Source organism: Acanthisitta chloris, unplaced genomic scaffold (assembly GCF_000695815.1).
Source record: "Acanthisitta chloris isolate BGI_N310 unplaced genomic scaffold, ASM69581v1 scaffold22766, whole genome shotgun sequence".
NCBI classification, from domain to species: domain Eukaryota; kingdom Metazoa; phylum Chordata; class Aves; order Passeriformes; family Acanthisittidae; genus Acanthisitta; species Acanthisitta chloris.
Window position 1 is genome coordinate 79,363 of NW_008679268.1, and position 14,036 is coordinate 93,398.

The 14,036-nt window shown below is 40.1% G+C and overlaps 1 protein-coding gene across 1 annotated transcript in view; it reads right to left on the reverse strand.

Moving 5' to 3' along the window:
• The window catches only part of BARD1 (BRCA1 associated RING domain 1), a gene marked incomplete at its 5' end in the record, with an annotated part of 39,711 nt that overhangs the window by 3,726 nt on the left and 21,949 nt on the right, over positions 1-14,036 (reverse strand). Inside the window, 3 exons of the mRNA XM_009077227.1 lie at positions 7,745-7,837; positions 8,844-8,979; positions 10,333-10,441. Of these exons, the coding sequence (XP_009075475.1) occupies positions 7,745-7,837; positions 8,844-8,979; positions 10,333-10,441 (338 nt within the window). The remainder of the gene's footprint in view (positions 1-7,744; positions 7,838-8,843; positions 8,980-10,332; positions 10,442-14,036) is intronic.

Below are 14,036 nucleotides of genomic sequence, written 5' to 3' on the forward strand. Positions count from 1 at the left end.
AGGAAGGGAGAGCCTTCGGTATGAGCCTAAGGAAATGAGGCAAACACTGTGTTGTGTGTCATCAGAATCCCTGTCTACCCATGTGTTCAGAAAACTGACACAGTAGCACCCAATGTTCCAGGAAGGTGCTTGCAACACTAAGGTGAACAGGTAAGCAATCTCTATCCATGGAGGAAGGCTTCCTAACCAGAAGGAAAGCAAACTGATTTAAGTGATGCAGACCAATATATCCTCTAACTGCAAATTTTGTTTAGACTGATTTCTTCCTAGGTTGCTCAGTGCTCTTCAGTGACTCCTGCATTACTAGAGGCTTTGCATTAAAGAATTAAAGAACTCAAATGTCATAACAGAAACATAAATTGGTGGGGAAGAAAGGGAAATATGCCCCATTCTCATATTTGAGATACAATGACACAGGGTTCAAAATGTGTTTCTAACTAATTCATTATGTATCTGCCCAGAAAAAAGGTTCTTGTTTTCCTGTTCTTTTCTACTCTCTCCACACAAAACTTGGCATTGAGCCACTTGCTTCTAGACCACTGATTCTGCATTATCATTTTCAGATGCAGTGACTCCAACTGGACACAATCATCCAAGTCAGGATCTTAAAGACAGCATAATCAGCTTTGGCTGTGTTACCATGTCATGTGGAAGCACCAGGAATGTACAAGCTTTACCATTCTTCCAATAGATGGTACAACCACAAGGTGATCTTGTACTAAAAACAGTATTATCTCAATTTTACACTGAAGAGCAGAGGTGCAAAGAGAAGGTCAGAGCATACTGCAGGCCACTCCAACTTTTTTTTACAGCTGGAGATTTTATTTTCTGTGGTAACTGAGCGCTGAGTCCATTCAGTATGGTCCAGGTCTTTCCTTGAGCAGGCATTAATTTTAAAGCTGCTAACATGTGTAAGTGGCTGGATAACATGACAGTTCCCTTTTAATAGTGTCTTCATCCAACTTAGTGTCACTCTGATTAAGAGGGCATATAAAAGGAAATAAAACAAAATCATAGAACCATAGAATCAACCGGGTTCGAAGACATCCAAGATCACCAAGTCCAACCCTATCATGGTTACAACACCATGGCACTAAGTGCCACATCCAGTCTCATCTTCAAAACCTCCCAGGATGGTGAATCCACCACCTCCCTGGGCAGCACATTCCAATGCCTCACCACTCCCTCCGTAAAAAATCTCTTCCTAATATCCAACCTAAACCTCCCCTTGCAGAGCTTGAGTCTGTGCCCTCTTGTCCTCCTGCTGGTTGCCTGGGAGAAGAGACCAACCCCCACCTGACTCCAACCTCCTTTCAGGGAGTTGTAGAGGGTGATAAGGTCTCCCCTGAGCCTCCTCTTCTCCAGGCTAAACAACCCCAGCTCCCTCAGCCTCTCCTCATGGCACTTGTGCTCGAGTCCCTTCACCAGTCCCATTGCTCTTCTCTGGACCTGCTCCAGCACTTCACTATCCCTCCTGAACTGAGGGGTCCAGAACAAAATGGGCTTCATGCAAATGTGTCTCTCTCTGCTACTTTTACAGAGAGATTTCCAGAAGCTCTGTTGACCTTATAGCACTTAAGTCAGAAGTGTAGTGCCCTTTGACTTCAGACAGGAGTCATGTCAAATTGATTCCCAAAACTCCTGATATTCGTCCCTCATCTGTTTAGCACTGCCATGAAAAGCCACCCATGGGAACCTGATGCCAAGACACTGGTCAAATGAATGGGCTGAAAAAAAAGAAAAAAAAAGAATTGCTATTATCCTTATTAAAAAGTGATCAGGACACCATGAATACTATGCCACCTCCCTTCTGAAATGAAGATGGACATCGTAAGTACTTTTGCAAGTAGACACCTGTAATTTTAGGAGAAGGTAGAGATCAGGGTTATGTTGATTCCTTTCACACATTCAGTCTGTGCATCTTTTACTGGCAAGTCTGACCAAAATTCTAGTCTGTTCTGTATAGAATAAGACTATTCAACTTAAACAGAGTCTCAGCCAATCTCAAATTATTCCTTGATATTACTGCCAGGAAGAGCTGTGGCTCTTCTAAGTTTGAGGCTTATCAAGTTTATTCATTTAATTAATGAATAAACATGTTCCCTTCCCTAAAGAGAAGAGAGTGATTACTGGAACTACGAGTTAATGGCCTCCAGTTTAATCACTGTAGTTGGATCAATCACCTGCAAAAGGGCAAGACTTGTAGCAAGGCAAGTGGCATTTCATTTCACATGGACCAGAGCTGGTTTGCAGTGCCAAGTACCAGTGTAGGAGCACTCACTAATAAAGTTTGCCTGACAGAAGACCTGCCATTCTGGGGCAGGATCACATGTGCAAGAGGGGTCATGCAGAGTTCTTCCATAGATATACAGAACATTAGAAAGCCTCTTAAATAGCTGATTTCACACTTGTAATTTTTAGATATAAACAAGGCCATTTGCATGAAGTCTGCATTAAAGTCCTTAGAAAACACTGCAGTAAAAGGTTTTAGCTTAATACATCTGCATTTAACTTGATGCCATCACATTTGGCAAGGAGAACACTGCTCATTTCCCCCCCCCCAAAAAAAAAGACCAGGAAAGAATAACTACTTACACTGATCCTTATTACCTCACTGAGAGCTGCCCCTACCTGCTCACCTTTGAGTATCTATGGTGCAAGCAGGTCAACAGGGTGTCCACTCTAATGCTATCATTAAGTGACCTTTGATACAACTGTAGCTACTAGTACTGGAAATAAAAGAAATCATTATTTGCCAAATTTAATATCAGAGCCCTATAATCCTTATCCATGTAAGCCTTATTGGTTTATAATGAAACTAACTGCATCAGCACAAACAATTTAAAGAGGATGAAGTACAGAAAAACCTGGTTGCCAAGAACAAGGTGTAATCACCCACAGATACCCAAGGGTATCTCTCGGTAACTCAATTAGCCTTACTGGAGTTTTGTTGGATTTGCATTAATAAAGCAAAGAGCAGGGGTTAGTCCCAAAAATCTCTTAGAATGGCCAAAAGTAATTTAGAAATACATGATAGCAACAAAGAAGATAAAATAGTACACAACCAAGATCTAGTAAAGACTGAAAGTTCCTTAGCTCAGCCTGCACTGGGTCTTAAAACTTACATGCAGATTGAATAAAGCTTGATGGCATTTTTTTTCCTAGAAAAGGAAGAATCTGGACTGAGAGAATGCCTTAGGGAATTTGGTATGGCTAACTTCTATTTTCTTTCATAAGCAGCATTACTGGCCTCTGCTACAGCATGGAAGAGAATTTTTATACTGTCTCTTATATGCAAAAAGTGACTTTAGAATCGCGGAGTTTCATGCAGTGAGGTAGAGGTCTCACTGGTGAAACAGAGGCAGTCCCTTTTCTCATCCCATGGAAATGATACAAGATGCTGCAGAGACTGCTTAAGAATGGTAGTTAACAAGTTAATCCAGGTGATATTTATTAAATATGATGGAGCAGATACCTAGGAAATCCTGAAACATCAATTCCCATAAGCTAGGGGCATGTGATACAAAAATCATTCCTTCACTTGAAGGCCCAAGTGACCTATTTCCTTTGGAAAAAACCCACTATTTACCACAGCTGTTTCTAGACTGTCAAAGTGACTGGAGGTAGCCATTCCTAAGGTTAGGTTAAATTCCATCGGGGTGCTCATCCTCTGAATGAGACCACTTCTAAATGAATGAGGTAGTATTTCCCATCCTCTTCCTTACAATGGGCTTACTTAATGCAAAGCTTTCTTCACACCATAAGTAAAGTAGAACAAAAACACTCTCTAAATATGAAAAACTGAGTATCTGGATGACACATAACAGAAGGAGCATAGGAAATACAGTTTCTTTTTCCTCTAGAGCTCATTTCAAACCAGCCCACTTCCAAGCTCTGCAGACAGACACCACATGTAAGACATTCTCACCCCCATTTTCTATTCTGCAAACCCCAGCAGTTTCACAGGCTGAATTGGAGATAACTGTGAAGCACAACTGTTTCCCTCCTCCTTTCCAGAAGGTTCAGGCACTATGGGAGTGCAGAAGTTCAGACCCTGCTGGTGTGAAACATTCCCCTCAGCTCTACACCTGATACAATCAGAACCTGCACATGTACATCGGATAGTGCTACTGCCTCTCAGAGACGTGAGTCCTTTTGTAGGAGGCAGCTGAAGTAAGTCTCCAAGTGCAAAACAAGCCTGAAACTCCAGTGATCAAAAGTTTTGAGGTGTTTTAAGGAGGGAGGGCTTTGCTGAGTATCAGCCTGTTATCTAAAAGATATTTATGCATGGAAGAGAGACAGCCCAGCCTAAGATGCAGTCAGCTCAAACAGCTTTGCACTTCTCTGGTCTAACAGCCTAAACAAGGATGGGCATATTGCTCCAAGAAATTCAGAAAGCTATTTTCACCTTGAAATGTCAGTCATGCTGTCTCCCAGCTCTTCCAGTCAACTCCCTGTTGTTCCAAGTCCTTACAGGAAAAGCAGTTTTTTGCATTCTTACAATGATCACAGCTGAATCATTGCTGCTGCTGCTCCAGGTAAGCAAAGCAGAGGAAGGAATGAGCAATCAGATGCTTAGAATTCTGTCAGACACTTTGCTGCAAAGACTGACACAAGCTTGTTTCAATGCATATCGTTACAGAGATCATTTTTCATTCCCTGCTTTAACAGATGACAGTAAGTTTAAGAAAAAAACAAGCTGAAAAGCTATTAAAGACTTCTGCTGGTTTTAATTACACTCTTCTATGCTCTACATAAAGCATAGGGGAAATACAGTGCTACTTGAATCTTTGTCTCAGCCTACTTGCAGAAGGATAATGATATGCTACTTCGTGCCCTATTACCATCCCAGAAATAATGAAGGCAATAAAATAATGAAACCAGTGAAAGATATGGCCAAGGGCAAGGAGCACAGTGACAACACTGTCTCAATTGAATTCTGTGCTGCTTTGGAAGTGGATATACTGCTGACAGCGTACTATATACGGAAAAGATGGAACTACAACTGGTAAGGTGAAATTTTTCTTCTGTGAAGATCTAATATTGCCCAGTGGTAACATCCTTTCATCCTAATCTTCCACCTGAAGACAAAAGGGAACCCCAAAACTGAAGATATGTACTAAAATCTTGGCTCTCTAATACTTAAGAGGCCTTACACTAAGCTCAGACTCTGCTGGAAAATTCCACATGACCTCTCTCCCAATACTAACAGATGCTGTATGGACACATAAACAGAAGCATCACAGAATCATCCAAGAGAAGGAAACTACTTTTTATCAGAGAAACACAGCTTGAAAGCCTTGCTATAACACAAGGGTTAACACAAGAGACTCAAATGAAATCCTGCTTTTGCAAGCTTGTGATGCTTTTTTAAAAAGCAGTGTAATGCGTAGGCTATAAATACAACTTTAGAAATAAAAGTCAAATGCAGCTTACCTTGTAGGAAAAAAAATGCAAATACTCACTTAGGCATAGTCAGCACTTCATTAAGCTTTGTTTTTTCAAGGATTTTAGTGAAGTTTTTCAACATGAATTTATTTTAAGAACCATAAGCAACTTCTTGAATTTATTACATAACCAGAATATGCAGATACTTTTGGAAGTTTATTTGCATCACATTCAGGGAAACTTATCCAAATAGAAGTCAAAAAGCCACAATAAATTAAGAGAGAAATCATGGAAAAGAAAAGCAAAGACCTCTTTTTCCCAGACAAATGTTCCATCAGCAGGAGTCCCATTATTTGTTATAACAATCTTTAACTTGTAATGACTCTGAAGAAGACTGATAACAGACTGGTGGGAACAGATGGAGTGGTGCTGTTAATTATAGGCACTTAGCTGCATCAGACCCCATGAGTTATTACTAACATTTCCCACTAGGGAGGAGAATCACTTGCTTTTAAGTAGTATGTTGCTTACTAAGCTGGGAGCATTAGCAGTCAGGATTGTACTAATCAGTACTAACAACATAAAATAAAACTCAGCTGCAAACAAGAAACATAAAAATATTCCCTGAATAACCCCCAGAGTATTTTATTTACTTTTTTCTTTTCCAATCACTTCTAAATATAAAAGTTCTTCCACAAAGATTAGAACTCAGGTCTCACTAATTAAATCTCTCTACCACTCAAAAGTTTTCTAAGCACCTGACTAGCAAGAAGATGAAATGAGGTAAAGGAAAATCACCCTAGTAGGACAGAAAGCACACAGACCTTCTGAAGTGAGTGAAGCGAAGAACCTGCAAAGTGATTCACCATAGACACAGATTATTCAGTCTTAGTTAAAAAGGAACACACCCTTTCCAATTACACAACCCAAACATTGCTTCTAGGCCTTCCAAGCTTCCTGCTGCATCCCTACAGGAAACCATCTCCCTTCTGCTTATCAACAAAGTGTCTGGAAGTTATGAAATCCATCTGCTTGCTTGAGCATAAGCAGTATTTCTTCATGTTATATATTCAATGAGAAGCTACTATGTGTAAAAACACAATGACTTTTTGTTTTTGTTTTCCTTTTGCAAATGCTTGTAAGGCCACAGAAGCCACAGTAGGTGTTTAAGAAAACATTTCTGAAGGGACACAATTCAACAGACCCTTTACAGAAAACATGGAACAAACTATCTGGAAGCCAAATGAAAACTGAGCCCAATACTCAATCTGATGATGTGCTTTAGTGGAAAAACTAGTATGCAGTTCCTGAGGCTTTGCACAGTGTCTTCCATAAACATTAGTGGCTGGAAAATTTAGACCATTAAAGAATCCTTATATTCTGATGTTTAGTCACACAGTAGAAAACTGAAATGAAATTTGTCTGTGAGTTTTGCATGGATAATTAACTCATTTGTAGTGTACTTATTAGCTAAAGGGACTTAGCCATAAAGGTCAAGGGGAAGAATATGGCTTTTACAACTACTGTGAAAGCAGATACTAAGAAATACATCTGAGAGAATGAAGAGAATGAAGAAAAAGCAGGATTTGGGGTTTAAGTCCACAGAGCAGCTGTATAAAAAAAATGCACTGTAAAAAACCTAATTGCAGATTGCATGAAAGATGACACCAAAACAACTCGGATGCTAAGAGGACAAGTCATCTTTCCTTGGAGGTTACTGTTTTAGTGGAAAAGCACTCCAGCCTGCAGGGCTCGTGTGTACAGGAATGGGTACTGGAAGTTACACACATTTGATCTGCGTCAGCCTGTGACTGCAAAAGTCTGGCAACTTCCTCAACAAATAAAGAACTTCAGTAGAAAGTACAACAGGAGTTATGATCAGCTGACAGCCAAACTGGGGTTAGAAGTTGTAACTTTGAACAGAGCTCAGCTAATATGTAAATATAAGCTTACTTACTTCCTACAGGCCTTGAGCATATCCCCCAAACAAGCCCAAGTTTCCCATCCATTTCAATGGAAACTGCCCATAAGAAACCCTAAAATTCAATAAAATCCTTTCTCCTCTCCTGGGATATTTTCCATTATCTTTCAACGCAGCAATGAAGAAATTCTCTGCCCACTGATACTTAAGCTACCCAACACATCTAATGAGGAAATGCACTCATTTACCAGGGACATATGTAGTAGACATATGTAACTAAACTTCATGTCACCCAGGAGATTAAAAAATAATCCACTCATACTTTATGTTAAGACAGCATTGATATTAGGGCAGTTGTGGAAAAAATTTTCTCTGAAATCCCTTTATTTATTTCTGGAAGAAAAACCCAGAGAATCTCACATATTTAATACTTACATTCAAACTTGAGGACCCAACATCCAGACAGAACAGCCATCAGACATTTGACAGTACTCGGCATGGGAGCATCAGGGATAACAAGATGAGTTACTAGGAGAAAGATTACATCAGTAGAACTAAAGGCACATAAAAATCAGAACCATGCCTGGCTGAAAAGCAATCAATCACCATTTAAAGAATAAACAGACTATAATAATTTATCAACCACACTTTCCAGCACAAGTATGTGATTTTTTGAGACTATGATACAAGTAAGTAGAAGAGCTATTAGGAATTTTGTGGGTTTCAACATATACTTGCTGTGAAAAAGGGAAGTCATGGTTTTATAGTTTGAAGTTAACACTTAAATCTTCAGATGAGGTTCCAGTTTATAGGATAGTACTTTTTCTTCAATCCTTTTAAAGTCAGATTTAACTATGACAGGAATCTAACTATATGATCTTGCTGCTTTAACACAAAGCCAACAGAACTCAGCCCAAAATTCTGGAGTAGTAATCTGGATGTGAGAGACGGTACGGAAAAATTATCTCAGCACTTTGTTCACAAAGGAAAAGTTATAGGAGGGATTAAAACGATGTTCCCCTCCTTGAAGGGGAACAAAATAACCACCAAGCCCAATAATTTGGCTCCATCATTCTTAAGGAAGAACCAAATTTGAAGGAAGATAGCATATGAAAAGACATGTGTCAACTTTTAGTCAATGACATGCTCTTTCTAAAGACACCATCTGCCCAAGACTTATTTCTGAAAGATAGAAACTTTACAGGATGTCTCATATGAGCAGAGACCTTAAAGAGGTAAAAGAGGTGTAAAGAGAAGAGGTCTCTGAGGAGACTTAGGGATTTTAAATAACAGACAACATGCTGCAAAACTGTGGCTCCTCTAGCAGCTTCCTGCTTTAGTAACCAGACAGGCTTTCTATGTGTTTACATGCAAAACACACCATCATACTACTACAGCTACAATTCAGGGATTTCAGAAACTGCACTTACCAGGAGTGATAAAAAAAACCTGCTGCAACTAGTATCTTAAAGGATAAAGTGCAGAACTGTAGTTATTTATATTTGGACAGAGACATTTCAACAAGGCTACATACCTGCACTGGTGAATTCAGTGCACCTTCGAGCCTTCAGCACTGTGGTTAATTTCTTCAGCAATTGCTGTTGCTCTTCACTAAGACTGCTCCCCAGTATACCAAGAGGTCCATTTCTTGGCTGGCTGGGGCTCAGGGCCTGCATGAACAGAAAAATCCAACAATAAGAGGAACGTTTGGGAACAAAGAAAGGAACTAATTTATCTGACAGCATTATTTAATAAGAATAAGCATTTTTAAACAATTCATGGCAATGTTAGTGGACAGGATCCATAAATCAAAGAATCACAGAATATTCGGAGGTGGAAGATACCCACAAGGATTGTTAAGTCCAACTCTTAGCCCTGCACAGAACATAGATTTTTATAGAATCATAGAATTTAGGGGTTGGAATGAACCTTACAGATCATCTAGTCCCAACCCCTGCCCTGGGCAGGGACACCCCCTCACTAGATCAGGTTGCTCAAAGCCTCATCCAGCCTGGCCTTGAACACCACCAGGGTCAGGGCAGCCACAGCCTCCCAAGGTAACCTGTGCCAGTGTCTCATCACCCTCACAGGGAAAACCGTTTTGCTCACATCCAACCTAGACCTTCCATCCTTCAGTTTGAACCCATCACCTCTTGTCCTATCACTGCAGTTCCTAACGCAGAGTCCCTCTCTGGCTCCTTGTAGGCCCTTCAGATACTGAAAAGTTGCTCTGAGGTCTCCACACAACCTTCTCTTCTCTAGGCTGAACAGCCCCAACTCCCTCAGCCTGTCTTCATAGGGGAGATGCTCCAGTCCTCTTAGCAACTTTGTGGCCTCCTCTGGACTTGCTCCAACAGTTCCATGTCCTTCTTCTGTTGAGGACACCACAACTGCACATCCCCAAGAATCACACCATGTGCCTGAGAGTATTGTCCAAACCTGATTTTGGTTACAAGTCCTGAAAATTCTTTGGCAAAAAGAGGGGAAAACCAAAAACCCCAAACCAATATTCCAAAAGCTGTTTTCAACTGCTGAGCTGATATCTTCATTGTTGGACAAAGGACTATACTGGAAGAGCCTTTTAAAGGCACACCAAAAGCACCTGGAGCAAAGACTGCTGCTGCTTTCAGCCAGTTTGGTGAGTAGAACAAATTTCAATATGCAGAAAACAACATCAATAGCAAAGTTCAAGCAACAATACTTGAAGAATAACACACTCCTCATTTTCCCATAATAAAGCCACATGACAAGGAATATCCTTTGTTTTCTCCGATAAAACTATAACACAGAATTTTACAGCTTGGAAGTGTTCCACATACATTCTAGAAACATTGTCCAAGTTAGTTTCCCAGTTTATTTTACATCCCCCTTTAAAGCAGGTGATGTACTGTACTTATGTCCAAGCCTTCAATACTTACAGGATGAAATTAGGGGTTTGGTTTTTTTTTTAAAAAAAACAAAACAGCAAAACAAAACCAACCAAATAAACAAAAAATCCCCCAAATCCTCACACAGACATTTACCTCAGAGGGCTGGCTAAGTGAAAATGATTCATTCCTCACTGGTAACATCAGCACAGACTTCATCTTTTCACTTTCTGCATAGTCCACAGGCCGCAGACCAAATATATTACTGGCAAAACAAGCACAGATGGGTTTAAGTAAATAAAATGTGACTTGATTCTTAACTAACTGGGCACATTAGCTGGGTAGCTTTCCCTCCCACTTTCTTATTAATATGTAATTCCAGCTAAAAGCACAAAGCTTCAAGTAAGAATTGCATCCAAGACAGATGGATACTGAATTACAAGCTGTTGCATTCAGCTGAGGAGTAAGGAATGTTCAGATCAGAATGTTCAGTTAAATAAACCACAGTCCTCGTTAAACTGTTTCAAGATGCACTTCGAAATCATTTGCAAGACCCAGAAATTTCAGCTTTAATCTTTCATTGCAGTCATATAACCAAGAAATGTATTTTGGGCTTATCCATTTGCCATTAAAGACATATCAGGAGATTGTATGTACTGTATTAAACCTTGGAGCTTGATGTGGTTGTGCTTTTTACTAGAGAACCATGGCTCCCTAGCACTCTCAAAATTTGAGTAAGCATCTCATTTTCCCCTCAGTGTGCTGTTCCACACAACACATTATAGCCAATTCTTTCAGACTTTAGGTGTTTTGCCAATTTTGTTGAACACTATTGACCAAATGTGGCACCACATAGTTATCAGATATGCTTCAAGACCCACTGCATCTTTTAGCATTCCTCAGACAGATATGATTTGCTATAAACACCTCAAGCACTGCCATGGCCACTATCTCTTCTTCACACAACTTTATAGCTGCAGGGCAGTAGTCAGGGGAGGAAAGCTTGAAATCGTAGAATGGGTGTAATTGCCATTAGCAATCATGATCCTTTGCCAGCACTTGGGAAATATCCTGCTTGCTTTGCCCTTTGTAAGAATAATGGCTATTCCAGCTGATCCTCTTCTCCCTACCTCACGTAGCTCTGGCTCTCAAAAGGCATAATAAGAGCTCGTTATGAAGGGGAAGCTTGTCACCGAGAACAAAGCCCTGACTCAGTGTCTGAAATCTGCCAAGCTCAGTCATCAAACAATGAAACATTTAAAGAGGTCAAAAAAACCACTGCATCTTTGAAGAGCTGTCTCTTAGCCACATGTTCCTGTGCAGAGTGGGAATCTAGGAAGCTTTATAGGGAATTCCACAGAAGGCCATAACCCAATCCAGCCCAAAGAGAAGCTCAAATCATTACGTCTTCACTCGGATTTAACTGGGGACTTTGGCCAGCACAAAGCTGAAAGCTGTGTCTGACCTCAGCACCTTTCTATGCTCCTCACTGAGCACTGCTCACTAACACAGCCTCCTGAGAAAACAACAATCTACAAAAATCCCCTACAGGAAAGCCCAGGATGGTATTTTACAATTGCCAGTTTCATAGTATTACCAATCCCAAGCTCTTCTGTCCTACTAATGAGCAGAGAGGTAGCATAATACAAACTCTGCAGACTAAAAGATAATTGGTTAAATCTCAGCCCAGTCCTGGAGTTGCAGCCCATTAAATATTGTCATGCTGTTCCTGCTTTGTCATGCATCATCAGGGTAGCTTCTTGCCCTTTCTTTAAATAAGGGCCATATTCAACTCAAACTGCTCTAAGATGGAGTTCTTTGGAACAATGCATCCAGAGAGGGGGAAAAAATAATATGTATCATCACATACACTAAAAATCACCTTTATACTAGATGGCTGACCTTTTGCTGTGAACTGAGCAGAGGGAGGAAAATCACTGTGTGTCAGTAGTAGAGGTTGGGGAGTGCTTTTCCCCGTTCAATGCACAGTAAGATCCTTGACTGTTAGAAAAAAATCTCATGAATGTTTACTATAGATAAATATGTAGACCATCAGTTAAATATAGAACATTTTTTGCCAATTAAACTGTACAAATACTCCAGCTACTCCTTCTGTATTCACTTTTAATTTTTTGCCTACATTTTTAAGCTCATTTCAGTTGCTTCTTACTAGAGCATTTCTAGTAATACTACGCATTCCCATCACTGTGCAGCACTGAAGAATTAATGGCTATTTCTAGGATGTTAAGGTGGCATAGTTAAATTGTGACAAACTTCGGAGCTGAGGTCTGAAAACAGCAACACCAGCATAAGGGATAGTTTAAAAGCTTTGCATGTTTGCAACAAAGCAGATTGTTGAGCTTAAGAAAAGTGAGAAAATGTAGCTGAAACAGGAGAAAAGAGGGTTTACAAAATAAAAATCAAGACAAGGAACACAACAACAGATTTCAAGTAGGTATTGTTGTAATTTACTCATCCTTTTCAAACAAGGATGAAAGCTGTATTCATTCTTTTTAGTTAGGCAGCCAATCACCATCCAAAAAGTAAGTAAACATGATCAGAAAGAGACCTTGCCCAGTCTCTGGTGGGCTGCTAAACTTATCAGTGCAGTAACTTGAGGAACTACTTTCATTGCCTTAGGAACTCACACTGTTTTAAACCATGCAAGCCCCAGGCACACGAACGGCAAACAGAAGCTTTTGGCAAAAAACCTGTGTGATCACATCTGCCTTCACCCAGTCCAGCTGAACAAGGGAAATCATCCATCTCCTTCAGAGTAAAAAGTGAATTTTGTCCAGTTTGCAAAACAAAATACGTACATTAGGTCCACTCTGACACAGAAGGAGTATTTTAGAAATATCAGGTAACTATGTGTGCTCCTATTGTAGGTCTGGGTTTGCTGGGAATGGGTCCAGTGCACATGACGAGTTCCATACTCAGAAGGAAGCCACAATTGTTTCTACTAGAGAGAAATAAGTGTGAGTGATGCTTAAACTAGAATACAAGGTCTCTCAGGCATACTTCTTTCTACTAGAATGCAAAAGGGCTTCTGGAAAGTTGTTTTAGACATTCAAGAGTCAGATATACCCTTTGATGCAAGCAGTTTCCTCTTAGTCAGACATCAAGGTACTGAATAGTTGGTAGAGGGCTACTACAGCTAGAACAAATTCCAATCAAAGAGTAGGATAGCTGTGCTGAGAACAAAGACGAGCCCAGTGAAGAGCAACTCAACGTAATCTTCCAAGTATGACTTCACATGAGATGACAGATGGTATCTTAAGGACTGACAGATCAAAGAAGTTATTATGAAAAGCTTTAGAAATAGGATTCAGTTTATGGCACAACACTGCTGAAGTATTAGGTATGAAGACAACAGAGGTTACTGCTATAGCCAAAAAGAAACTAAATGTTTCATTAAACTTGCAGGAAATAAGGGACCAGAGGAGAGATGATAAATGTGGAGACATGCCTCTTAATTGTTTAGAAGTCCCAAACTTGCACAGCTTCTGGTATAAGCAAACAAAGTATATAATACTTTGCAATCAGGAGTTTTAAGCTGCTCCATTTTGATATCAGAATTTATTTGTGGTTCCATAGCTAAGTATAAGCCAAGTTTTACCCCAGAGCAAGAGTTCAGTACTGAACGGAACTCCTGCAACCAAACCTCAGTGAAGTATAGTAACCACTGACTCCCACGTGGAAGTCTGACTAGTTCAGGGCTCTCCAGGCGGCACTTGGATTTTGAGAATATGGTTAAGTAGAAATTTTTTTGAACCTGACAGAAGGAAGAAAACTTCATCTGTGTAGCCAGAAAGACCATCTGAGATATTCAAACAGAGCCAGGGCTTTAATTAACCTGC